Source organism: Chaetodon trifascialis, chromosome 17 (genome assembly GCF_039877785.1).
Source record: "Chaetodon trifascialis isolate fChaTrf1 chromosome 17, fChaTrf1.hap1, whole genome shotgun sequence".
Lineage (NCBI taxonomy): Eukaryota > Metazoa > Chordata > Actinopteri > Chaetodontiformes > Chaetodontidae > Chaetodon > Chaetodon trifascialis.
In genome coordinates, this window is record NC_092072.1 from 23,244,044 (window position 1) to 23,268,108 (window position 24,065).

At 40.5% G+C, this 24,065-nt stretch overlaps 3 protein-coding genes across 8 annotated transcripts in view; 2 read left to right on the forward strand and 1 right to left on the reverse strand.

Annotated features, from left to right (window-relative positions):
• The window catches only part of chtopa (chromatin target of PRMT1a), a 214,866-nt gene extending 204,005 nt beyond the window's left edge, over positions 1-10,861 (reverse strand). Inside the window, exons 1-6 of one of the 3 annotated variants that reach the window (XM_070984697.1) lie at positions 10,723-10,861; positions 8,672-8,761; positions 7,389-7,539; positions 6,523-6,697; positions 3,743-3,889; positions 1,197-3,576 (exon numbers count right to left, since the gene is read on the reverse strand). In XM_070984697.1, the coding sequence (XP_070840798.1) occupies positions 3,374-3,576; positions 3,743-3,889; positions 6,523-6,697; positions 7,389-7,539; positions 8,672-8,736 (741 nt within the window). In that variant the 5' untranslated portion in view covers positions 8,737-8,761; positions 10,723-10,861 and the 3' untranslated portion in view covers positions 1,197-3,373. Of the gene's footprint in view, positions 1-1,196; positions 3,577-3,742; positions 3,890-6,522; positions 6,698-7,319; positions 7,540-7,893; positions 8,762-10,722 lie in introns of those variants that run through there. The other 2 variants (XM_070984698.1, XM_070984699.1) reach the window with 2 other exon arrangements.
• A 129-nt stretch (positions 10,862-10,990) lies between these two features.
• On the forward strand, positions 10,991-13,520 carry snapin (SNAP associated protein). Its single transcript, XM_070984700.1, has 4 exons — positions 10,991-11,193; positions 11,657-11,703; positions 11,863-11,981; positions 12,911-13,520. The coding sequence occupies exons 1-4, from the start codon at positions 10,991-10,993 to the stop codon at positions 13,016-13,018; spliced, it is 477 nt and encodes a 158-aa protein (XP_070840801.1). The 3' UTR covers positions 13,019-13,520.
• A 5,139-nt stretch (positions 13,521-18,659) lies between these two features.
• Positions 18,660-24,065, forward strand: part of smad10a (SMAD family member 10a) — a 30,194-nt gene continuing 24,788 nt past the window's right edge. For all 4 annotated transcript variants that reach the window (XM_070984393.1, XM_070984390.1, XM_070984392.1 and 1 more), the window contains exons 1-2: positions 18,660-18,997; positions 21,868-21,943. In XM_070984393.1, the coding sequence (XP_070840494.1) occupies positions 18,994-18,997; positions 21,868-21,943 (80 nt within the window). In that variant the 5' untranslated portion in view covers positions 18,660-18,993. The remainder of the gene's footprint in view (positions 18,998-21,867; positions 21,944-24,065) is intronic.

The following is a 24,065-nucleotide window of genomic DNA, read 5'->3' on the forward strand; positions in this document are numbered from 1 at the left end:
CGCTTTTCGACAACTAGCGTTCATTGTGCGTACACTTCATGTAAGCTCGGAAATCCTTTCAAAATCCGCTGACATCGACCAATGGAGACATAATTTTCCCATTTTCATACACATTTAAACACATTTTAAAGTATTACCTAATATTTTTGTTTCGTAGATAAAAGAGGTTGAACTTTCAACCAAGGGTTTTACTGCTTGACATTAAAATATTATACAGCATTGTATAAATACAACCCCAGTGTTCACGCCATTTGTAAAACAAAATGTGTATGTTCATATTCAGATGATCCAAATGTAATCTTTATATAGAAACGTGTATGACGGAGCCAGCCCACTGAGAGAAAGCCTGAGGTGTGAGCTTTGTTCCTACACTTCACGTGACATATTCTTTCAGTTTAAGTGATCTTGATGTAGTCATTAGGTTACGACGACAACCATTGTGTATTCTGCAGGAGAATGTCACAGTGCACCTCGACAACAGACTGAACTGGAAAACTAACATCAATGCTGTCTAGAAGAAGGGGATAAGCAGACTCTATTTCCTGAGGAGGCTCAGATCATTCAACATGTGTAGCAAGATGTTGGAGATCTTTCACCAGTCTGTTGTTGCCAGTGCACTCTTCTTTGCTGCAGTGTGCTGGGGGAGCAGCATCGGAGCCAACAGACTGAGCAAACTGATCAGGAAGGCCGGCTCCGTTATTGGCTGCAAACTAGACACTTTTGAGGAGGTGGTGGAGAGGAGGACACTGGACAGACTGTTCTCCGTATGGATAACCCTGAATATCCTCTTCACCACCTCGTGGACAGACAACGGAGCTCCTTTTCCAATAGACTGCTCCAGCTCCGCTGTCACAAGGGCCGCTTCAGGTAGTCATTCCTGCCATGAGCCATCACACTGTACAACAGTAATTTAAACAGTTAATCCACCAACCTCACAAACTCATGTGTTTTACATATTACTTTTACATATTATCTGCACTACTGCAATATTGCACATACAGTCTACGGCTTACACTTATCATCTGAAACTGCACCATTTTTTGCCGTAAATACTGTTTATATACTTAGTTATGTTGTATATTTTCTATTATATGTATTATACATTATAACACATATTATATAACTATATATTTAGTTTTACTTTGCTATTTTTTTTTATTATTATTCCTGTTTATATTTTTTGTTACTTTTTTCTTAATAATTGTTCAATTCAATTCAATTCAATTTTATTTGTATAGCACCAAATCACAACAGAAGTGTGTACATTCTGTGTTTGTCTGTATGTTTAATTGCTACTGCAACAAAATTATTTCCCAAATTGGGATCAATAAAGAAGCAGTCTAAAGTCTTAAATTTACATTGTGAGACAGCACCAGCGGAGCATCTGACCACATCTGGACAAACTGTCAAAATGAGCTGCTCGACCCCTCTGTGTTGTGTTCGGTATTACTATACTGGAACATTACTTGGCCCTTGCTTTGCCTAAACACTATTTAAAAACTCCATTCTGACACACAGCCTACTTCCCAACATGCCCACAAGAATCAATGACCTTATCATGTCAGTTGATGTGTCAGTGGTGCATATTTCTAACTACTCGAATTACTGCAAAGCAATAGCCAACCAGTGGACTCTTTGCCAGCTTGTAACGCAGCCTTGTTGTCACTGTAGCTAAAGCAGCACAGTCGAATCACCAAGTACTTCACATGGTTGAACCAGGATTAAACATTTAAGAATTGCAATGAGGCAAATAAAAGCAGACTAGCTACTCACTCTCGTGGAAGTACCGTTCAAGTTCACTCAGTGATTCTGAGAAGTGATGGCAGAGGTCAGCCAGATTAGGTGCTCAGCACTTTATCAGCAGATATTCTCTCCACAGACATCAGTAAGAGTACTTACAGGTGCAATGTACAGTATATCACTTAAGGAACTATATATCTATTTGGGAACATTTCCCAAATTTGTTCTTGCAGACAAACTAGTCTCTGAAACCCCCATTTTACTGGTGATAGTTATTCAGGAGCTTGTTCAAAGTATTAAATACGTCGACCCTCTGAGAACCAACCCAAAGAAAGACTAGCCAAAGTTTGTGAGCCTAAATCTGCACCTCAATCAAGACTGATCATCTGCATCAGGCTTGGAAGATGTGATTTTTTTTCCTTGGATCAGAGCACTGGGATGATGCTCAAAGTTACTTTTGCCTGCAATTACTGGGAAGCCTTGAGTTACAAGATTTTCATTAAGGTATGAAAACAGAAAAATCTTTAGTTTTAGCTTGTTATTTCTACACATGATGGATTTACTGGATAATTTTATCCTATCGGGCCTCTGAATTGATTTAAAACTAAGGTAAAGATAATCTCTCTCACCCAAAGACATGAAAATGAAGATGGTGACAATGTAGACCTTGTTTTGCTTTGAGGAGTTGATAAGGTTGGGAATTAAGAACTTCTTACAGCCATCATATATCCACTTCCACCATGGAAGGATCAAATTTGAGCTAAACTGTTTCTGACTTTACCATTTCTGGCCAATTTAAGTATTTACTCAGAGATACATAACACTTCAACTCACTTCATCATTCGCTCTGTGCTCAACATTTTACTCAAGGGCATTTAAGATTCATACAATTGACAAAATAAGCAAAATCACCATATTCATTAAAACTTATTTTACTTGGGTAACTTTGGGCCATAGTCATACAAATGCTCTCAAGCCCAAGTTAAGAATGGCAGCACTTCTCCAAAGAGCGTGGACAGGTGGAAGATATGGAGGAACGTGCTACCCCTTTTAAATACAAAACAAAGACATGTGGATTCTTGGCACAAAACGCTTTCCTTACATTCTTTTTCACAAATATTTTGGGAAGGTTTTGCATTGCAAGGTTTCCAAAATCCAATCTCCAAAGGTCTGTGCACACCAACACTAAAATCTAATTCAAAATAAAAGTAAAAAAACAAAAACAACACAAAGTTCCTAACATCCCCTGGATCACTGACCAGTTTTAAGCCATTACAGATATTTGTTTTAAGTGTTTCTCAGGTTGTATGTATATAAAAAAAAAAAAAAAAAAAAAAAAGACTGACAGCAGGGTTCGATAATATTTAAAAAGGTCCCTTCACACAGTTATTCCAGAATGAAAAGGGTTTTGTTGGAGTGGGTCGATGCAGAATTGAGTCATGGTCGAAGCACATTCAGGTGACGGCTTGATTTCCTGCTGTTCCAAAGCTAAGAATCCTGGCCCGCTCATCTTAAATTATCAACACAATTTCTCAGCACATCAATCTGGTGTAAAATACACTACACTATGTGTGAGTTCAGCTGTACAGTTCTGCATTGACTCTACGTGCTTCTGCTTCAGAATTCTTCAGCATCACTCCATACTGTCTGGGTCTGCCTGGGCCATGTAGGCATCCAGTTCAGCATCCAGATGACCTTTGGTCTTTGACATGTAGGCATCCAGCTGGTTGTCCAGTTGTTCACGGGTCACAGTCGGTCGGCCAACACCTCGACCCCGCCCGCGGCCACGACCACCTCGACCAGCAAAACCACCACGACCTCGCAGTCCACCACGGCCTGTCCAACAAAACACACAGCAATGGTCACTGTATAGCATTAAGCTAGAGGCAACAATTCAATTCATCTCAACAGGTTTGAGTTACTCACTTTTGACTATGCTAATCCAATTCAAGTGATTGTCTTCACACTTAAATAAATGAGAAAATTAAACAGTCATCCTGACCTCTGGCTACTCCCCCTCGTACTGCTCCTCGGGACAGAGCTCCTCCTCTGCCAGCAGGTCCTCCACGATGGCGGCCTCCTCTGCGCATTGCCAGACGGCCAGCAGAGCCACGGCCTCGCATGGAGCCCCCTGTAGACACTCGCTTCCCTGTGCAACACAAAGTAACATCATCTCTTGATGCAATCCCAGGACAAACAGCAAACAGGACGAAAAATCTTTATCTCAGGCTGGGAAAGTTGTGGAATGTCCAAAAACCAGATGATAGTATCATGATTGGGTATGAAACAGATCTGAATTAAAGACACCATCTGGCTAAAAATGTCTCATGTTGCTTTGAGAGAGAAAGACTTGTGTGTTATGGTTAATATACTGATTTTGATCAGATTAGACGCCTATGCATATAATGGTTTAAGACCCATCACACAACTCAGTAAACACCTTGAAATATTCACTTGATGTTGCTTTGAAGTTGTTATGGCTGATACAGGCAGGGGATGTGTAATCTACCGCAGTGATCGGTTGTTTTTGTGAACAGTCAAATGGTGTGTCGCTTTAAATTGTGGGACAGCATTATCTCCTTTTGAATGGATTGTCTTGTAGCCTATGGTCAAGGAGATATAACAAGAAGCAATTAATCACCTTCCCTTAGCAATCAGAGAATTCAGAGCATGCAAAAGTTTGGGCACCCCTGGTCAAAATTCACTGTGAATAGTTAAGTAAGCAGAAGATGAACAGTGGCCTGTTGCACCCGCAATACGCAAGTTCTCCCTTAAGATAAGCTGCAAAGTCTACACCAATTGATGAGCTAAAAAGTTTGATATTACAGACGTCGATGTTTGGTTGCATCACAGAGTGGTTAAGGTTCATCTAAACTACTTTGGTCTTAAGTTTTGTAACCAAAATATTGTTACAGAAAATGATTATTACTTCCTATGACAAATCAGTGAAAAGCACCATTCTTTATGTAATGTTTATTTCCATATTGCTGCTCATCTTTGAACACTCCAGCAAGAGTGAAGAAGCTATTGGCTAAAAATGGATGACATTTATCACCAAGAAACAACAAAAATGATACAACTAATGTAAAGTTAGTGCAAAATAACAACAGTAACAGTCATCTACAACATGGGGTAATAACAGTATCCCATAACTGTCATCTCTATAGCGTTAGTGTCTAATGTCAAATTCAGTCAAATTAACAGCTCTGCTATCCTTATAATATAATGTTTGCATTAGATTGTGCACTGTTACATTGCCAATATAATTTGCCCATCCTCATCTTCCAAATTATTTCACCTTTCAAAACATTGCACCATGCCAATTGCTACATTACAGAGGACATTACACCTACTATGGGCTAGGTGTAAGATTTCACATGTAACTTATACCGACGTAGAACCATTTCAGCTACTGTAACCCTTAAAATGTTACCGAATTCCAAGATACAAATTACTTTAAAACTCTGGTACGCTTGAACCTAAACATAACTGGTACAACCCTGTGCTGATCTCCAAAAGGCATAAACTTGAAGACAAAATATTCATTTAACATTTTAAGCAAGATTAGCATATTATTGTTGTTTATAATAATTCAAGAAAGAAAGAAGTACTATGTAAAAGTTTGGGCACCCCAACACATTTGAGCTCTCAGATAACATTTACCAAGGTTTTTGAACTTAATTAGCTTGTTAGGGCTATGGCATGGTCACAATCATCATTAGGAAAGGCCAAGTGATGCAAATTTAAAACCTTTATATTATAAAGACTCTGACTCCTCAAGCCTTGTCCCAACAATCAGCAGCCATGGGCTCCTCTAAGCAGCAGCCTAGCACTGTGAAAATTAAAATAATTGATGCGCACAGCAGGAGAAGGTTCGGTAGAGGTCAAGTTGAGGTCTGGAATACCAAGAATACTTTTTGAGAGAGCTGCTCATAGGATTGCTAGAAAGGCAAATAAAAACCTCAGTTGACTGCAAAAGACCTTCAAGCTTTAGTAGACTCTGTGTGGTGGTGCACTGTTCTACTGTGAGGAGACATCAACACAAATATGACCTCCATGGAGGAGTCATCACATGAAATCTTTACTGTGTCCTCACCACAAATGTCAGAGTCAGAAGCTTGCAATGGAACATCTAAATAAGCCAGATGCATTTTGGAAACAAGTCCCGTGGACTGCTGAAGTCAAAACAGAAAGCTTTTTATGTTGCAGCCAGTGGCACTGGAGACATGGATGCAATTAAATACCAACCAAGTCTGAAAGCAAAAATCACACTGTCTGTAAAAAAAAGCTGAAGATGAAAAGAGGACTACTTCTACAAAGGGATAATGACCTGAAACCTCAAAATCAAAAAAAACTGAAGGCTCTGCCACGGTCCTCACAGTCCCCTGACCTAAACATCAAAAATCTGTGGATAGACTTCAAAAGGGCAGTGCATGTAAGACGGCCAAAACAACTCACAGAACTAGAAGCTTTTTGCAGGCAGAATGGGCAAAAACACTCCAAAAAAAGAACTGAAAGAGTCTTAGCTGGTTACAAAAAGCCTTTACAAGCTAGTTATTTACAAGTTATTTTGAAACATAACTTTATTCCTTTTATAAATCAGGTCATCTTTTATTCACTTATCTATTTACAAAAACAGAAATTTTGTCCAGGGGCGCCAAGACTTTTTCATGCCACTGCAGATACTTACATAGCATTTCGCTCTGTTCGGAACTTTCTTAAGCAAAAAAAATAATAATAATAATTCGACCATAACCACTGTGTACGGCTATGGACACACACCTCTCAGGGACAGAGCTCCTCTCATTGTGCCTCCTCTTGCTCGTCCTCTGAGGCCTCCCCGAGCCATTCCCCGAATTCCTCCTCGGCCTCCAACAGGTCCTCCACGCATCAGAGCCCCGACAGGCCGACCCAGCCTGGCCTGGATGTTACTCTTCCCCAGGCGCTGCTTCAGGCTCTGACACAAGTTATTTACAGATGCAATTATAACAAAATAAAATGATGTTGGCCAATCCTGACTTGAAGTCATGTTACAGCAGATGGTTACAGGTGCTCAGTGATGGTCTAAAGCTGTGTAAGATGACAGTAAGCCTGTGTGAAAAAACCCAGCCCTCTCATTTATTTGAATGGGCATATACATCGACAGCAGTGTTGCCAACTCAAGACGCCAGTTAAAGAGCTGCACTAGGTTCAACTTTAACGGCAACACAACTCAATGTCATCCAGCAAAGTTCTACATAGGAAAGTCATACATACTGTACAAAAGCACACTCATGCTGGATTAGCTTGTAATGTGAATGGCATATTTCTTCTCTTTACCTTGTGATTATTATGACCAAAGACATAAACGGATATTAAGTCTGATATTAGGGTAGTTCACCAATTTTATTGATCGGGGTTAATTTAGCTGTCATGTTTAGTACTGCTAAGGCAGCGAAATTAGTTGTAGATACAGACTCTAATGAAAGATGCAAAAATTCCTCATCCCAAACCTTTGCATTACTGAGAAGTCTTGGCTTAGACAAACAAGCAGAAGGTTCACGTTGGAGAGACCCATCATTACCTGACAGCATCAGCACAGGTCAGTCTACACTTAACAACACAGCTCTGCGTGTTAAAAAGTTCCACTGATACATCTTTGCCCTCACCTGCTTGTGATTCAGAGCAGCTTGTACTGATGGCCGGTTCTCCATCTGCTGGGCCAGCCGGCGATTACGGGCACTGGCCAAATGCTGCTGTTGCATGGTGGCTCGAACGCTTACTGCAGTAGGCTGCTTGTTCTTCAGCATGTTAGTGAAGCTTTAGAGGTGGGAGGGAAAAGAAGGAGGGAGTAAAAGAAGGGGAAAGGGGATATACAGAGGAGGAGGAGGAGGAAGCAGGTTTCCACATCAAGTCATTTCTCATATCATGGGTGCAGCCACACAGACTGTGCTGGCTCTTCTGTCATGTAAGGCTTATGTTCCACTTGCTGGCACTCATTTTCTCTCTCAATCATATGACAAAAGTCCAGAATGACTGATAGCTGAATTTAGCATATGTTCAATTGAGCACAAGAAGAAAGGCAACCCGAGAAAGAAACTGAGAGAGCAAAGACAGACTGAGGGACAGTAGCAGAGAGAGGGTGCCAGAAGAACAGCACAATTTGCCACTTACAGGCCTCCAGCTGACTCGCTGGGGTGTCATCGTGCTGCAGCAGCAGAGGCCCTGGACATGAGGAGTGCTTGGCCACCCAGCCACTTACAGCATGGACCGTGACTTGTGGTTAAACCACGGAGTGACTCAAAACAGGGAAGGAGAGATGGGAGGGGGAAGGGGAGTTCTCTGTCACGTCCAAGCTAGGGCTGAGTATCTGGTCCTTAATAGATATGGAGCAGAAAGGAGAAAGATCACGACAGGACAGGAGGATAAAAGGAGCATGTGCTTCTCATCCATTGGGTTGAGAGAGAAAGCTTGAGAGGCAGAGAGGATTAAGAGGTGCCTCATCTCCCTGGTTTAGTTTAAGCCTTCCTCTCCCCTTTAAAAAGTGTATACTTTATGTATACTCTGCTGTGTATGTAACAGGGAGCAGGAGTGCCAAGGCATTTGTAGGACAGTGGTCTGGTCCAGCATAGGCTTACCAAGGCTTACCAAGTTTGACCACTACGCTCTCCCCTTGTCTACACGTGTGCACTGCTCATGCAAGATATTGGGCCCAGGAAAGCCCCCTTAGCCACACATTACAACCACATTTAACTCTGCCGGTGCTTTGAAAAATGTGACGGGACCAATAAAGTTGAGTGAGCAGTACACACACTGGGGAGAGTCAAAATAGCATCCATTTCGGGTCCGGTCCCCAACAGTAGCCTTCTGTAGGGAGCACTAGAACCTTCACAAGCCAAGGCTGGCCCTTGCATCTGGTGTTTAACTGCTGACAGGGTGCGTGGCGCCTCACCGCTCATTCAGGGACACTTTGGTGGTGCTTTTCAGGATAACTTTTTGGGAGGAGGCTGCACTCATTTTGACAGACTTTGTTTGCAGGCTCCTGGAAACAAGTGGGTGAGAAAATGAAACAATGTTATTTGGTAGTCCCCAGAATGGATGTAAGCAAAATTTAGACTGCAATAACAGAGTATCAGTGTGGACATTTGACTCAACATTACATGTTAACATACTTTCATTGTAGGCTACAAAAGGTATTTTGATGTATCAGATTAATATATAATCAACATTACAGATTTTCAGCTGTTTATCTAATAGACATTTTGACATGTCATAAGAGAAAAAAACTCAAGTGTGTTTCATAACATTTTTGGTGGCTGTATTCCACTCAGAGGAGCTCCTGGTATCGTGCATGCTGGCTCACTGTAATATCTTACTGGGGTGCCCAACAGAACTTAGCCATCATAATGTTATTAATTACACCTGTGCCTTTCCCACTATGACAAGTCAACATGCATGTTGTGAAAAAGGCCTGTTTTCAAGTAGCTTGATGCTGCCTGACACTCAGAACAGTTTTGCAGTTTTGTCTTCTCAGACAACAAAGGCTGATAGTAGATCTTTGAAATTTGTGGGTGCGGGGTGGGGGGTGTTTGTATTTTTGGTTAGATTAACTCAACATTTCTGAAGAGATTGCGAATCTCCTTACAGAAGGGCCACTGAATCAGTTTTCACCTTCTGTATTACCGATTGGTTTAGAAACCTATATTCATCCAGTAAGAGTAGATTGAAAGTCTTGTTAGAATTGCCAGTACCATCTCCTGGGGGAGTCAGGCCAAGCTTTTGGGCTTTTAGAACAGGCAGGTCCTTATGGCTAATGCTATACTAAACTGCCATGAGCATTCAACTCCAGAGGAGGTCTGAACCATTGTCCTCAGGCCACAGTGTCAGGGCAGCTGTTCAGAGGATGAAAAGACTCCATGTCTCTTTCAGTCCAAGCACCATGGATATGCTTAATAGCAACGAACACTCGGGCTGCATTCTTTGCACTACCCTGGTCACATTTGTCACACTTGCACGCTAACATATTTGTACTTGGCATAAATTTCCATTTCCTTATACCAGGCATGTGATTTATTATTGATGTTATCCTTTTGTTCCCTGCCATTCGACGAATTCTTGCTCCACTACAAATAACAAATCCATAACAAATTTCCCCTATTGGAACGTAACCTTGAATGTTAGAAGCAAAACCAAAATAGATTGGAAAAGGAATTCGAAAGTCAGATTCAATAAAATGCTATCAAACGCGACCCTATGCTGTAAGCACAACTGTCGGGTAAACATAATAAATGAACAATTGAAAACGTCTTATTTATAAACACTGTGTGATATGCTGTATTTGATGTTTCTGTCTGTCAGGCTCAGTTAAATACTGAATGTTAATCAGTGACGTTAATTACCGACCCCGTGTCTATGGCCCATTTGGTTGGCTCACTCAGTTCAGGAAAGCTTCCAAAATCCATTACCACCACAATCCGTTTCAACGAGACATTCCGATCGCAACCTGAATTAAGAATGTTTTTTCATCGGTCAATACGTTAACTAAGTCCTTCAATCAACCAAACTACTACCAAACACATGATGTGTACCTAATAGGAAGGTGGTGGGGCCTGTGAATTAATGAGTCTGTCAGGTGAAACGTTAAGCAGCTGTCTGGTCATATATCATTAGCGCCACCATGTGTTTTTTTTCCTCCGCTCTCTATGAAGCCGTAACGATGATAAATTTGGCTTTGAAATTGGAATGCATGTCTCGATACTGCAGACATATAATTTAATCTGTTAGGAAACTAGCTTCTTTTAATGAGGTGGTACAGGATAAAGACCACAGAGTGTCCTTTTCAAACTTAACTAACTAGCTAACACAAACAAGTTACCGAGTCGGACCTGCACTTCAAATAAGTCTTACATCAGCGGCCTACATTCTAGATAAGTTATTTGCGTCTATTTAACAAGCTCAACTAGAATTCAAATGCGAACAAGTAGTAAAGCAATATTTACTTACAATGAATGTTGCGTCGGTCGAGAAAAGCCTTACAGCCTGCTAGAGTTAGCTTTAGCAGCTAGCTCGTTCCAGCACGGTGGGGCAGCCGTGTGGGTGTCTTTATATTCTTCTCTTTTAATAAACCTGCGATATGCTAACTTCTTAATTAAATGCTGTATAATAAATGAGCAAAAAGTCGTTGTTTTTGTTTTTTCAAAAATAATCGTAAAATGCCAGAGACAGGGTTTTGCGGTGCGTCCCCCTGAAATGGTGCTGCTAGCTAAACTGAATGTCCTCGGGAAGAAAATGGAGAGGCTCTTATGACTCCGGCGTGACCGTGACGTCGTTTCCTGTCTGGCTGTGTAGATGTACTGAAATGGCTGCAGTGGCTCTCGTAGAGTCTTCTTCAGGTAAAGATGCTATTGCCGAGGGTTTGCTCGACCTCCTGAAACCAGCTATCCAACAGCTCGACTTGCATGTACACTCAGTCAGGTAAACTTATTGAATCTTTCATTGCTGTTATTAATCACAAGCTGTTGCTGCAGTCCGCGCTAGCTAACGTGAACTTCCGCCTGGAAATCCTTTCACTGTCTCGTGACTTTGCAGAACATACGGTATGGTGGTGTTTACAATTTTCTCCTTCACGTTGAAGATGTTGCTTTTTATGCCTACCAGCCAACTGTCCTACAGGCTTCATGAGCCGCTATAGGCCCTAAATCACTGGTCAGTATTGACATGTCACATGTCACAGTGTGTTCACAGCTGCTGTGTGTGACATGAGCTTTGTCATAACAAAGACTAGCATTGTCACGTCGAGGAATGTTTGTTATCCTGTTTTTAAATGATGAATAAACACAACACGCTAAGATGTTTGCACTTGAACTGATGTATTGCGCTGTGTTCTTGTCACGTATGTCTTGCTTCTGGATTAATGCCATTGTTTTATTCTTTGCAGAGAAAGTCAAGTAGAATTAAGAGAACATATAGACAACCTGGCCACAGGTAATTTACTATACAATGCCTTTTAAATCCTTTACTCATGTGGTTTGTTAATTTATTATTAAATTGCTTATATCTTTGTAAAAATACATATATGGTACATAACGTGTTTGCTAACCATCGCTGTGCTCTTATGTGTCTTGTAATGGACGTTCTGTGCAGAGCTGTGCAGGATAAATGAACATCAGAAGGTAGCTCTGGACTTGGACCCATATGTAAAGAAGCTGCTGAATGCAAGACGCAGAGTGGTGCTGGTAAACAACATTCTGCAGAATGCTCAGGTGAGTGGCAATCAGTGTTTAACAGTGACTCTGATTTACTCTTGCCTCCCCTTTTGTGCCCTTTGTTTGGGGAAACAACCTCTTTAAATGTGTATGTGGCACTTTACACAATAATGATAAATTCATTCATTTGAATTCTTTATACAAACCCCTGGGTTTTAATAGCTCATGTGTTTCAATAAAGTTTCTGCTCATGTTCAAAACTTTCTGCACAAGCAAAACATATCTGTGTCATACAATGATTTTTAGAAAACACGGACATCTCAACTATGTTATTGAAGCTGACTGAAAACAATAATACATTTTGGTCATGACTATTAAAACATTGATCAACTCTATTAGCAAGTTAGACCTTGTTCAAGCCTCTAAATAATTCTGAGGGGGGAAAAAACATAAAGCTCCAAAGTTTAAATCTACACATAGGCCATGACAGTTGAAATCATGTTTAACATAAAGGATTGCTCTTACAGCTCCCATACTAAGTACAACTGTTCAAAGTAGGTCAGTGCTCCGTGTTTACAGAGTGAAATTGGAATGTGGATGTGAATTTCACTTAGTATTACCCAATGTCAGACCTCGTCTCCCTTTTCCCTTCTGGCTCCTCCATGGTTATGAATTGTGCATAGTTTCTTCATCTTTTTTAAAATTATTTTCTGGGATGTCACAAGCATTGTTTTTGAGGATGCATATTGTCACCATCTGCTGTACTTTGTAGGAGGCATTGCTGCATCAATAAGTCGTGTTTTCGTGGGTCATCAAAATAAAAGTCCTCATGCTTTCATGTACAGTATGTATGGAAGGGGACATGTCCCCTGTGCCCCCCCTGAAATCAGTCACTACCTTAATTACCAACTTTAAAAACAGAAAAACACATACAAGCTAACAAAGAGTAAAATAATACAGCAATAACATAAATATTCTTTCTCCAGGAACGCCTGAGGCGGCTCAACCACAATGTGGCCAAGGAGACGGCAAGAAGAAAGACCATGCTGGAGGCTTCAGGAGTGTTCGCCTCCCGCTCGCCCAGTAAACCCTGAGCTGCCTCCTCCTGCTCTGCACAGCAAATACTGTGAACTGTCCTGACTAGAAGGAACACGTCAGTACAGGAAACTGTAACAAGAAGAGGACGTCTCCCTTTGACTTTTAGTTAGCACTTTGCCTGATGGCATGTCTTTGCACTGCACTGTCTGATGTTGTGTCACAATAGATCCAATAAATCCATACTGCTATCTGCTTAGCGTAAGCTGCAAATAGGTCATTGTCTAATCCTAAATGTCAGAATTAGCTTTACACTATCACCAGGTCGTATATACTACTTTACACACATGTAGCCACCAAGAGTTGATTTAGTGTTCCTGAATCCTGAGGGACATTTGTTTAATGATTCATATACATAAATAACAAATAAGCTGTAATGTCACTCAGAAAGCAGGATACATGACAATATTTGACTTGACTAATCTTATGGACCAAAATAACAGATCCTTGTTTCTCTGCTGGAAGCATTGTTCAAATGCGAAATAAAACGTCAGTCTGTCATCATGCCTTCTTCTACTCTCTGGCTTTGGGAAATGGTTGTTCACAAATGTGAGCTGGACCTCTATGAAAGGAAAGTTGATAGGACTGTTATTTCGTCACTTAGCATCGGACTAGCTTGCCTGTGGTGTAGAACAGGTCCTGCTATGTGTTCCCCCTGCTTTGATGCACTGATTTAGGGGTAGCAGGCTGAAAATCACAGAACTTCCCAGTTGTGGGAAACAAGTCAATGTGATGTGTGATCTTCTTTTTGTACTGATCACAAGGGGAACTGTATCTGACCATAACATTCTCAGCTGTCTGGATTTGCTTTCCCTGCTACAATGGAGGCAGTTTTAAGACAAAGGTAAAACTTGCGTTTTGATTTTATTTTCATCTAAAATGTTTGGCTTTACTCATTAAATTGTGCTGAAAGGCTATTTGGGAAAGCAAACCATCAGATATACATAGTTTACTTTCTTGTGGCCAAATCACACAATTGCATTTCTAAAGAAAACTACATACATATAGTGGGACTACAAAAATTACAGATTGAGAGCACATTTCTTCCAGGGCAGACTTTTGAGAACGAGGGCTTGGGGAAAAGTGATCTTAATGAGGAAACGGTTCAATAAAAACACTGGGACAGGGCCAGGTTCAGGTCAATTCTTGGGTAATCTCTATGAAAAGATATCTATATGAATGCAGAAGCTGGAGTGGGGTGGAAATGGCATCAGAGATTGAGTCAGAGAATGAATTTGAAAATGAAGACAAAATTTGAAAATAAAAAGATGTAAGGAGAGTAGTTTGAATGAGTCCAGTCAGTCAATAAACAAAGAAGTTTAACAAGTGGGGATATGGCAGAGGCACAAATGAAAAGGATTTTTAAGAATCCGCACAAGGTCAGCAAGTTTTTTGGAGGGAAACTTGGAGATGTTCAATCATTCAAGATTGCACAGAGTGGGTTGATTGTCATCAAGTGTATGTCAAAGAGACAGAGACAAAAAGCCTTGCTGATTGAAGTTGTTTGCCACAGTTGGTTAAAAAGAGCTCCTCTGAGATGTTTCCATTGTCAGGAATATTGTTGCTGCAGTTTGTAGTGGACTCAGAAGATTGAGGAGATGTGGGAAAGAATATTACAAAGAGGAGGAGTGCGAAGAAGATGAAGAGCAAGCAAAGTGGCTGCACTGTGAGGGAAACCATCATGCTGGGTCAGCAAAGTGTCCAAAAAGCAGTGAGGAATGACAGTGAATAAGTTCAGAGCAGAAAAGGGTTGAAGCTGCTAAAAGAGAAGAGAGAAATGATAAACTGGTGGCAGTGCAAAAGGAACCGGAGAAGAAACAGAATATCTGCATGGACGAGAGAGGGTTTTTGGCATTTATTGTCATGGCTATCAATAGTCCTGTTGAAATACAGGGGAAGTCAGAAAGGATCAAAATTCTGCTGGACGCTGCCAGGAGACTCTTGTGACATATCTGGAGAAGATCTAGATGTTACACTGAGGGAAGGATTTACACCAACTCAGACAACTGGGTCTGTCTTATAGAATGGACAATGTTGTGAATGGGACCAGTTTGGGTGGACACTGTGGATACTTCTCACTGTGAAGCTGCTACAATCCAGTAGGTGGCGGTAATGTAACTTATGTGGATTCCAACTGCTTAAAAATTAACAGAAGTAGAAGAATGTGTGACTGAAGGACAAGATTTTTGTTCTGGAAGCTTTCTGGTTTCCATTTTTAGTCCTCTCCATTTTTCCTCTCCGGTGATTCGCGTTGCTTCCCATTTTCAACATTCATCATTGTCAACCCTGGTATAGCCACGTAGCTTATAGCACCATTGGCTGACAAAAGTATGCGTAGCCTAGTCTATTCACTCCAAAGCAGTTTATGGAAATGCATTTCAACATTTCAAATTTTGCTTAAGGTTTGCTTGGCAATAGATGGAAACATGTTAGCCAAAACCAAGAAACTACAAGGAGTTTTTATTGAGTACCAAAAGCTGTTGTTCATAAGGGTGAAAAATGCAAGAAATTGACTAAAAAAAGCCAGAGAAAATGACTTGCTGACTGTCTGTGGTTGTGGTGGCTAACAAGAAAGTTGTTTGCCTCCATACTTTTGTCTGCTTTCATGTGTTTTCTAGAGTAGATTGACATCTGAATGAGCAAGTAGTTGTTCTACTGCCTCAATAGCAGCAAAACTCTCAGCTCAGTTGAAAAATCGCTCCTCTTCATAACGTAAGGGTCACATCCGACATATGTTCTGATTTTCAGTTAATACCTTTATCTCATAATTTCATTGCAGTTTTCACTTCTGGCCCTCCATCTTAATTTACGTCACATGACTGCAGACCAGACAATTTACTGGACTGTCTTAACCCAGACATCCGTTATCTGGATGTCCACTATCTGCACCAGCAGCCCTTAAACAAAGAATGAAGCAAACCACTACAGTGTAACATCCCCTTATGCTCTAAAATAAGAGAAATTATAAATGTGGACTTTCTCGATTAAAACGGATTTGAGGCATGGTTTAAGTCAGACCTCAGGTAAAATGGGTCTGTGACAGGTTTGAGTCAGAAGTCAGGCAAAACGGATGTGAGGCAGGTTTGAGCTATTTGATCATGTGACTATGATCCAGACATTAGAAGTCTAAACCTGTAAAACTGTAAGCCAAAGCCAAGCTGCATTCTCTGTAAAACTCTGCTGACATAAATGTGTTGTTGCAAATCAACACAAAGCTTAATGATATTAAATTGGTTTAATACTAGTTATTAAATTATCATATATATTATAATACTAGTTTGTAGTGCCTTACAAGCAGTGGAGTCCACAGGGTCCACATGGAATGTGCTCAGCAAATTCCATGCTAGTCTGCCTGGTAACACTTTAGCTTACAGTTACAGTACTACCTATTAATTTCCCAATAATGTATTGTATTTTAGTAATATGGGGTTAAGTGTAGGGAAAACACAGACAAATTCTGATGATTATTTTAGTTTAGTAAGTAGTTTAGCCTTACTTACTCAAACGATCTCCTTCGTTTAAACCCAGGTAAATGTTTAAAATAATATCTGTACATCTCTAATATCTGTTTATTTTTGGAAAGTAAATTATCCATACATGTTAAACTGTATGCATGTCTGTGGACAAATTGAACACTTTTCCTTGTTGAGACGCCTGCTCTGACCTGACAAAAGTACTCAAAGTTCCTCCAGCTCTGCAGTTAATTGGAAGTGTGCCAATGGAACACTGTCTCTATATATTACTCTATTTTACCTACCTTACCTTACCAAAGTATTTAATTATTTTCAGGACACATTTGAGAAATTAATACAGGCATGAAGATTAGAGTCCAATAAGAAACAAGCGTTTGAATGCTTGTTACTTATCTAACTGTGAAAAAGCACATGAAAGCACACCACATGCATTAATTGCCACATTGTTGGCATGTAGGACTTTGCCATGTGGCAATTTGAAGCCTGGACCATGTGTTTATTGGAAAAGGTGACTGACTGACTGACTGACTGACTGACTGACTGACTGACTGACTGACTGACTGCACCATTGGGGAGACATGGTTTCCACCTACGTCACCTGACATCACCTGCAAAACTGGGGTATTTTTGTCTGTTTTAACACATCGCAGAAATGCCACTCGACTGGTTTCAGGAACTGAATGTGAAATGTGTAAAAATGTTTCACTCAAATCCACACAGCTAATTCTGGGATGCAAACTTCTTGCTTATGTGGCACCCCCACATGGCTAAATATCCCAGGATCATGCAGCTAAGCTTGGACCTAGCATCTGAACATGTGCATGTGCATGTTTTCTGGTTTGGTCCAGATATGCTATGTAAGTAGTGGAAATCCATCTGGGTACAAGGTAGAGAGGGGTGCAAGGGTTAAGAAGGGAGTATTGGATGATTGAATGATTGAATGGGGAGGATTGTATGAGGGATGTTATTGGGTGCAGTGAGCAGAGGGAAAGCCAGGTAATGTTCTTAGTCCTCCTTGTTCAACAGTCAGGACACATCAAAGAGGACGTGGCTGATGTCCTGAAGTGACAATTAAAGGTTTAAATCAGAGGATGGTCTCCTTTTATATGGATACATTCATCTCGGTGCACAGAAGCCAGGAAAAAAATGGTCAAAATGAAGAGTACGGGGTGAGATTTCCAACCTATCTGCTGAGTTTGGGACACTATAATACTTTTAGGGCACATGAGGAAGGAGAGAGAATGCAAACACAACAGGGTTCCATCAGCTTCACTGCTTGGACGTCTAATTAGGAAATTACAGACCACAAAATAAAGAGTTGCCATCTGCCTATTATGGGAGATACCTTAACTGCAATCTTGGCATATTGGAAATGGCCACCAAAATCTTTTCTCTGGAGACATGAATATCCACATTTCAAAGAAAAGCATTATCTGTAAAATATGGAGTCATGGTCCAAAGTGTTGGTCAAAGGAAATATTTACTGACAGCTGCAACAAAGGAAAGGGCTCACCAAGACCTATTATGATCAGCGGATTGTCCTGCAATTAAAAAAATATAAATAAATGCTTTTTCAAATGCTGGCACACTGGCATCAGTGTTTACAATTATTGGCTCCCTTCATCCTGTTGAAAGTATATATTTCACAGTGAATTACATACTATTAGACTACCAAACTTGTGGACACTGCTATGCAAACCGCCAATTGTTTGCCACACATTTGTAAATTATGTAAGAGTGAATAAACATTAACACTTAACTTGAGGATGAGCGACCACAGCCTAGAAAAGGTGGACAAAGCCGGGAGCACTGGGTAAATCACAGAATCGGTCAGTTTCCTTAACTATGTTAACTCAGACCATGGAAGGATTGCTCAAATAACAATTGCAGTTCGTGTTCGTGTGTGTATGTACGTGTGTGCGCGCGCGCACGTGTCTGTGTCTGTGTGTGTTGGGGGGTTGAGGGCGGGGGGCGCTAATCTCAGCGGCGCCACCTTAAAAAAACAGTCTCGCGGACCTGTCAATCTAGACGAACCAGACAGACCCTGGCTCGCGGCCCTGCTGTGAGACCTGCTACGTGATTGGCCGAGAGCAGTAGCCCCTATAAGACCTGACCGCCCATTGGCTTCAGCATGTCGAGACACTGACGCGCACGACGTCTCTCCTCTATTGTTATTATGGCGTGCGCGAGAGGAACGGACAGGATGCATGAAGAGACAGTGAGGCTGATAAAAGGATAACGTTAAAACAGCCGAGAAACATCAAGCTAGGTTGTACAACATTTGAGAAATAAACATTAGCTCATTTCAGTTCAGGGATCCACAAAAACATCACGCCTGTAAACACAGAGCGACACGCAGGGTTAATACAAAGGAGTATAAACACCAATAGCAGCTCTGGTCAGCACATACAGCACGCAGAGCTATCTGAGTACAACACTTACAGCAATTGTAGGATAGCCCCGCGATCTTTCTGTCCAAGTTCTTCTCTCCACTCCGGCCGATGTGTAAGTAGAAACAATTTATCTCAACCTTTTCTTTCTCCTTCTCTCGCCAGTATCGCAACCAGACCAAATAACCGCGAATATGAGGAGAAGTCAGTCAGGTTAGCGTGCTAAATTGTTCTTTACTGTAACCTGTTTTCATTCGCACCAAATACTGTTCTCCCGCCTCAGTCTTTCTGTGTTACTGTTCAGACTGGCCGATATTGTACTCTGCGTTCCGGTTTTTCCATTCGAAGAGCTCACGTTTCCTATTTTCTTCTCTTCGTTAAACTTCAAGCAGACAGATAAAATTGCCCGTATAGAAATTCATTCGGTATGTTACATGTGCTCAGGTATTAGACGAGCTTCTTCTTTAACATGTTCAGACGGCAGACTTCGTGACGCATGTTAGCCGATACGGGATGTCAGTGAAGTGAATGTATGGCCTGGAAACTGTTCAGGTTCTATTACACTGATAGGGAACAGTCTGCTCTCCTGACAAATCACACTGAGTTTTCATGTTAATGCGGTTTCCTCCGGGGAAAGAATTGGGGCCTGTATGATGAACTGTATGTTAAGAGGAGACACGTACGGAAGGTGTGTGTGTGTGTGTGTGTGTGTGTGTGTGTGTGTGTGTGTGCGTGTGCGTGCGTGTGTGTGTGTGTGAGAGAGGGATGGGGTGTATGTATCAACAGTTACCTGTGAGTGTCAGCTCAGAGGCTGCTTTCATGTGAAAACAGAACGGTTTAGGCCTTCAAAAGTAGTTTACTGATCTGACTGTTTGGTTGTGAATGTAAATCTTACTATTGACTCTGCTCAGAGAAAGGTTAAATGTTCAAATGTGCAGTTTCAGAGATGTGTGTACTTTAAATGTATGTTCGGCTATGATAACCGAAGGTGCAAAGTACCTTACACTTATTCACATATTCTAAAGAGTTTTGAAGTATGTATTTCCATTTTGTGCTACATTATACATGAGCTCCATTACATTTCAGATTGTAATATTCATTTGACAGCTGTACGTACTAGTTAAGTATACGGACTGCAAATAATGATTATTTTCATTAGCGATTAAACTGCCAATGATTTTGATGAATCTTTTTGTTCTTAAAATTTTAGAAAACAGTAACACAAATGCTCAGCTCAAGTTCCCAGAGCTCAGGGAGTCCACAAATTGCTTGTTTTGCCTGACCAACATTCCCCACCCCAAAGACAATGCACTAACTATCAGAGATGATTATGAGAATCTCAATGTATTCATGTTTAACAAGCTGAAAACAGTATATTTTGAGCATTTTTGCTCAAAATGACTAAAATGACTTCAGGGATCGATTATCAAAAGTGATTATCAAAAGACAAATTGTTTGCGCTCTGTTTAGTTACTTTGCAGATTTAGATTTGACATACAAAACAAAGGATCAGCCTCCTAAATTTGATTATTTATTTATAGATTAAACCCCCTTGCATTTAATGATGTCCTTGAAATCAGAGTAGAAGACCATTAAGGGGAATTTCCGTTATATTTCAACATATTTCTGCTAAATATTGTCCTTAGGGTTCTATGAGTTATGCAAACATTGCACTCTGTTGTAGAGATTCAGGCGCAGGAGGACTCACTCAAAGCAACATACATGGGGAAAGCTGCATGATCTTACCAAAGCTTTCCAAAGTAAACCATTAATCATTTCAAAAAATCTTCTCTGACTTTGACCAAAAGCAAATGCAGAAAGCAGCACACCCAAATAGCCACGTTGGATAACTGCATAGGGATCAACATCTACAGGTCCTACCCTTTGCAGCAAAAGTTGTCCTCCTCACCCAGCATAGAGCAGTGTGTGCATGAACACAACTAGCATCCTAATGTCCATTATTTTTCTGCCTCCATTCTTCAGTATCTCCTCTTTCATTTGATTTATCTTCTCATCTGTGTACCCCAGTTCAAATAAATACAGTTGGCCTTCACAATGAAATGATTCTCTGCCACTGCATTTAGCTTTTTGAGTTTCCTGAGAGGATAGGATAACTAGAGTGAAAGTCAGCCTCACACATGTAAACAAACCTGTGTGCACAGATGACTCTGCCAGGTGATTAGATCAGCCAGCAAGTTGCCCCAGATGTAGATCCCTGTGAAGTTGGCCAATAATGGCTCCAGGGCATTACCTCCAAATGGTGGAAAGTTAGCGTGATTCAAAGAGCAACAATTGCCACATTTATGGGAAAAAGAGCAGATTGAAATAGACTGACTTTTTCCATTATAATGCTGCTTATATGTTAACGAATCTTTAACTAAAATCCTGTACTGTAATATCTATATTAAGATAAAACCCTCAAAGGGCCATTCAGCATAACAAGTACCGTTACATTTGTTGATTTAAGTAAATGTTACTGATAATACTAATGCACATTTAGTCGTAGGGACAAACCACCCTTTTTACACATGAAGTTCACTTTCATTGTCATGGGAATTATTACTCAGACTGTGAAAAAAATTATGTTATAGATTCTATACGTCCGGAATACCTTTCCAAAGTCTGAGAAAAACCTGAATGATGTCATCAAGGTTATTTCAATTTGGGCTTAGAGATGACCTTTGTGTAAGTGAAAGACTGTGTCACAAACTGGGTTAGGAAGTTTTAATGGATGCTGACGCTCATCAGTTTTCAGCATGTGAAGTTGTTAGTCAGTGTTTTTGGAGCTTGACCATCTTAAATTGTTGGAGTTAACTTTTCGAATGACAGACTTTTGACAGACATTGGAGTATTCCTCCGGTATTGTAACTTTTACTTTAGTTAGGGATCTAATGCTTCTTCTACAATTGATAATCTTTAATAACTGTTGGATTTGCACATTTACCTGCCATCCACTAACACATGGTCTCCCTGCTGTACTAACAGGGACTGATTCAGAGCTGGGCCATCATGATGCCAGTGAACTTTCTGGTCACTCATTGGCTGATCAGCTTAATACCAGGTAAGCAAGACAACAACCATGTTTGACACCAATACCAAGTGTTTTGACTCTCATTGACTGTAATGCTGTCGAATTACTAAATCTCGTGGCAAGGTGGCCAATATGCCTTATATATCAACTCAGTGAGCTGTGGTTCCCTAACAGAGTTAAACATGGTCCTGATACTGCTTGGCTGCGGTTTGAGACTGTGGACATAGGTTTCTATAATAATACTCACATCTAGAGAATTATTATATGATATAATTGGTATTTCTGTGGACTTGTGGGCCCTGCAATCAGCTCACATTCACTCATGGTCTGTGTCAGTGAAACTGACATATAATAGACATCAAGTTAAAGGAGTGGGAAGCAGAAATTATATTATATTGCTGGCTGGCTGGCTGGCTGGCTGGCTGGCTGGCCAGCTGGATGGATGGATGGATGGATGGATGGATGGATGGATGGATGGATGGATGGATGGATGGATGGATGGATGGATGGATGGATGGATGGATGGACAGTGTCACTCTCAGTAGATGGAGTTGACCAGTTGTGAAGTATTTATAGATGTTCATGAGCATTTGACTTCTTTTCCGGTTTGGCGTATAAATGAAATTGAAAGTTCATATGCCTTTTCATTTCCATTTTGAAAATGGCAGAGAATTTGCATTTTAGACTTTAAAATGAACTTTAAAATTATAATTTCAGTGTGTCCTGTGTGGGATGTAACATCTGAATGACTGAAATCAACTAACCAATGCATACCATTCTGATGCTCTGGTGTCTGGACAACTGCCTGATATAAGCAATTGCTGTCTGAACTTGTTTTCCAAGGGAGCTGCTTTAATATAAATGGAAAGTAGTCTGATTACATGTTTGGCTTGTTTTCTACCCACCCAGGGACACTATAGATGAAATATAAAATGTCATAAATTTACCATCCAGTTTCAAATCAAATCAAGTTTATATTTGAAGCACATTTAAAAACAACCAGGGTAGACCAAAGTGCTGTAAAATAAGATAGCATTAATAAAATGAAATAACATGACATGGTAAAAGCAAAAAAAAAAACAAAAAGCAAAAAACAAAAAAGACCTTAATGACACTCAAAAGCCTGAGAAGACATGTGGGTCTTAAGTTTAGCCTTAAAAAAGTCAACAAAGCGGGAATGCTTAATTGAAAATGGTAAACTGTTCCAGAGCTTTTTATATTAGATTACATTATATTCAACTTTATTGTCATTGTCAGAGTGCAACACAGAGACAACGAAATGCAGTTTAGCAGCTTTGTCTTTTTTGCAAGTTTACCAGCAGAAAATTGCAAGTGATCCAGGCCTGTATGTCCTCAAACATACATAGTGTAGTGAACAGATTGGTTTCAACTGGCTTAATTGAGAAATATAACTGGGTATCATCTGCATAGCAAACAAAATTTTGGGAGTTTTTCCTGATAATGTTACCTAAAGGAAACAGTAGGCTGAATAGAATTGGTCCAAGCACAGAACCTCATGGAATTCTGTAACTAACATTGCGCAAGTGGAGGAATCATCATTAACATGTTCATACATACTGATATCAATCAGAACTTAAACCTGCATTGTGCAGTTCCTTCTATGCCAGTTAAATGCTCCAGGCTCTGTTAAAGGATGTGATGGCCTATGCAGTAGCAAGATCTAACAAGACAAATACAGAGACAAGTCGTTTGTCTGACGCAATTAGAAATTCATTTGTAACTTTAACCAGTGCGGCCTCTGTGCTATGATACACTCTAAATCCTGACTGGAATCCTCAATTAAACTACTGTTACGTAGAAAGTCACACGACTGACTAAAGAAGCCTTGTTGGGATGAAGTCTAAAAGACAGGTTGATGGTTTAGATGAAGAAATTGTTGAAGTTAGTTGGTGAATGTGGACAAGAGAAAATCAGTCAATATATATCATGTTTAACAGCGTCTTCTAGGGTTCCTGTGTTTGAAGACAAAATGGTACCCGTTGTGGAGAGGAGGTGAGGAATTTTGCCTCTAGTAAGTAGAATTTCATGGTTAAAGAAGCTCATGTCAGCACTACTGAGGGCTATAGGAATACATGGTTCAATAGAGTTATGACTGTCAGCCTGGCCGCAGTGCTGAAAAGAAACCTGGGGT

What these genes read in the sequence shown, in the direction of transcription:
- snapin (XM_070984700.1), top strand. Translation starts at nt 10,991, where the DNA reads ATGTCCTCGGGAAGAAAATGGAGAGGCTCTTATGACTCCGGCGTGACC. An exon ending in TTGCATGTACACTCAGTCAG is followed by an intron (nt 11,194 to 11,656) that starts GTAAACTTATTG and finishes TATTCTTTGCAG; the next exon opens with AGAAAGTCAAGTAGAATTAA. An exon ending in TATAGACAACCTGGCCACAG is followed by an intron (nt 11,704 to 11,862) that starts GTAATTTACTAT and finishes CGTTCTGTGCAG; the next exon opens with AGCTGTGCAGGATAAATGAA.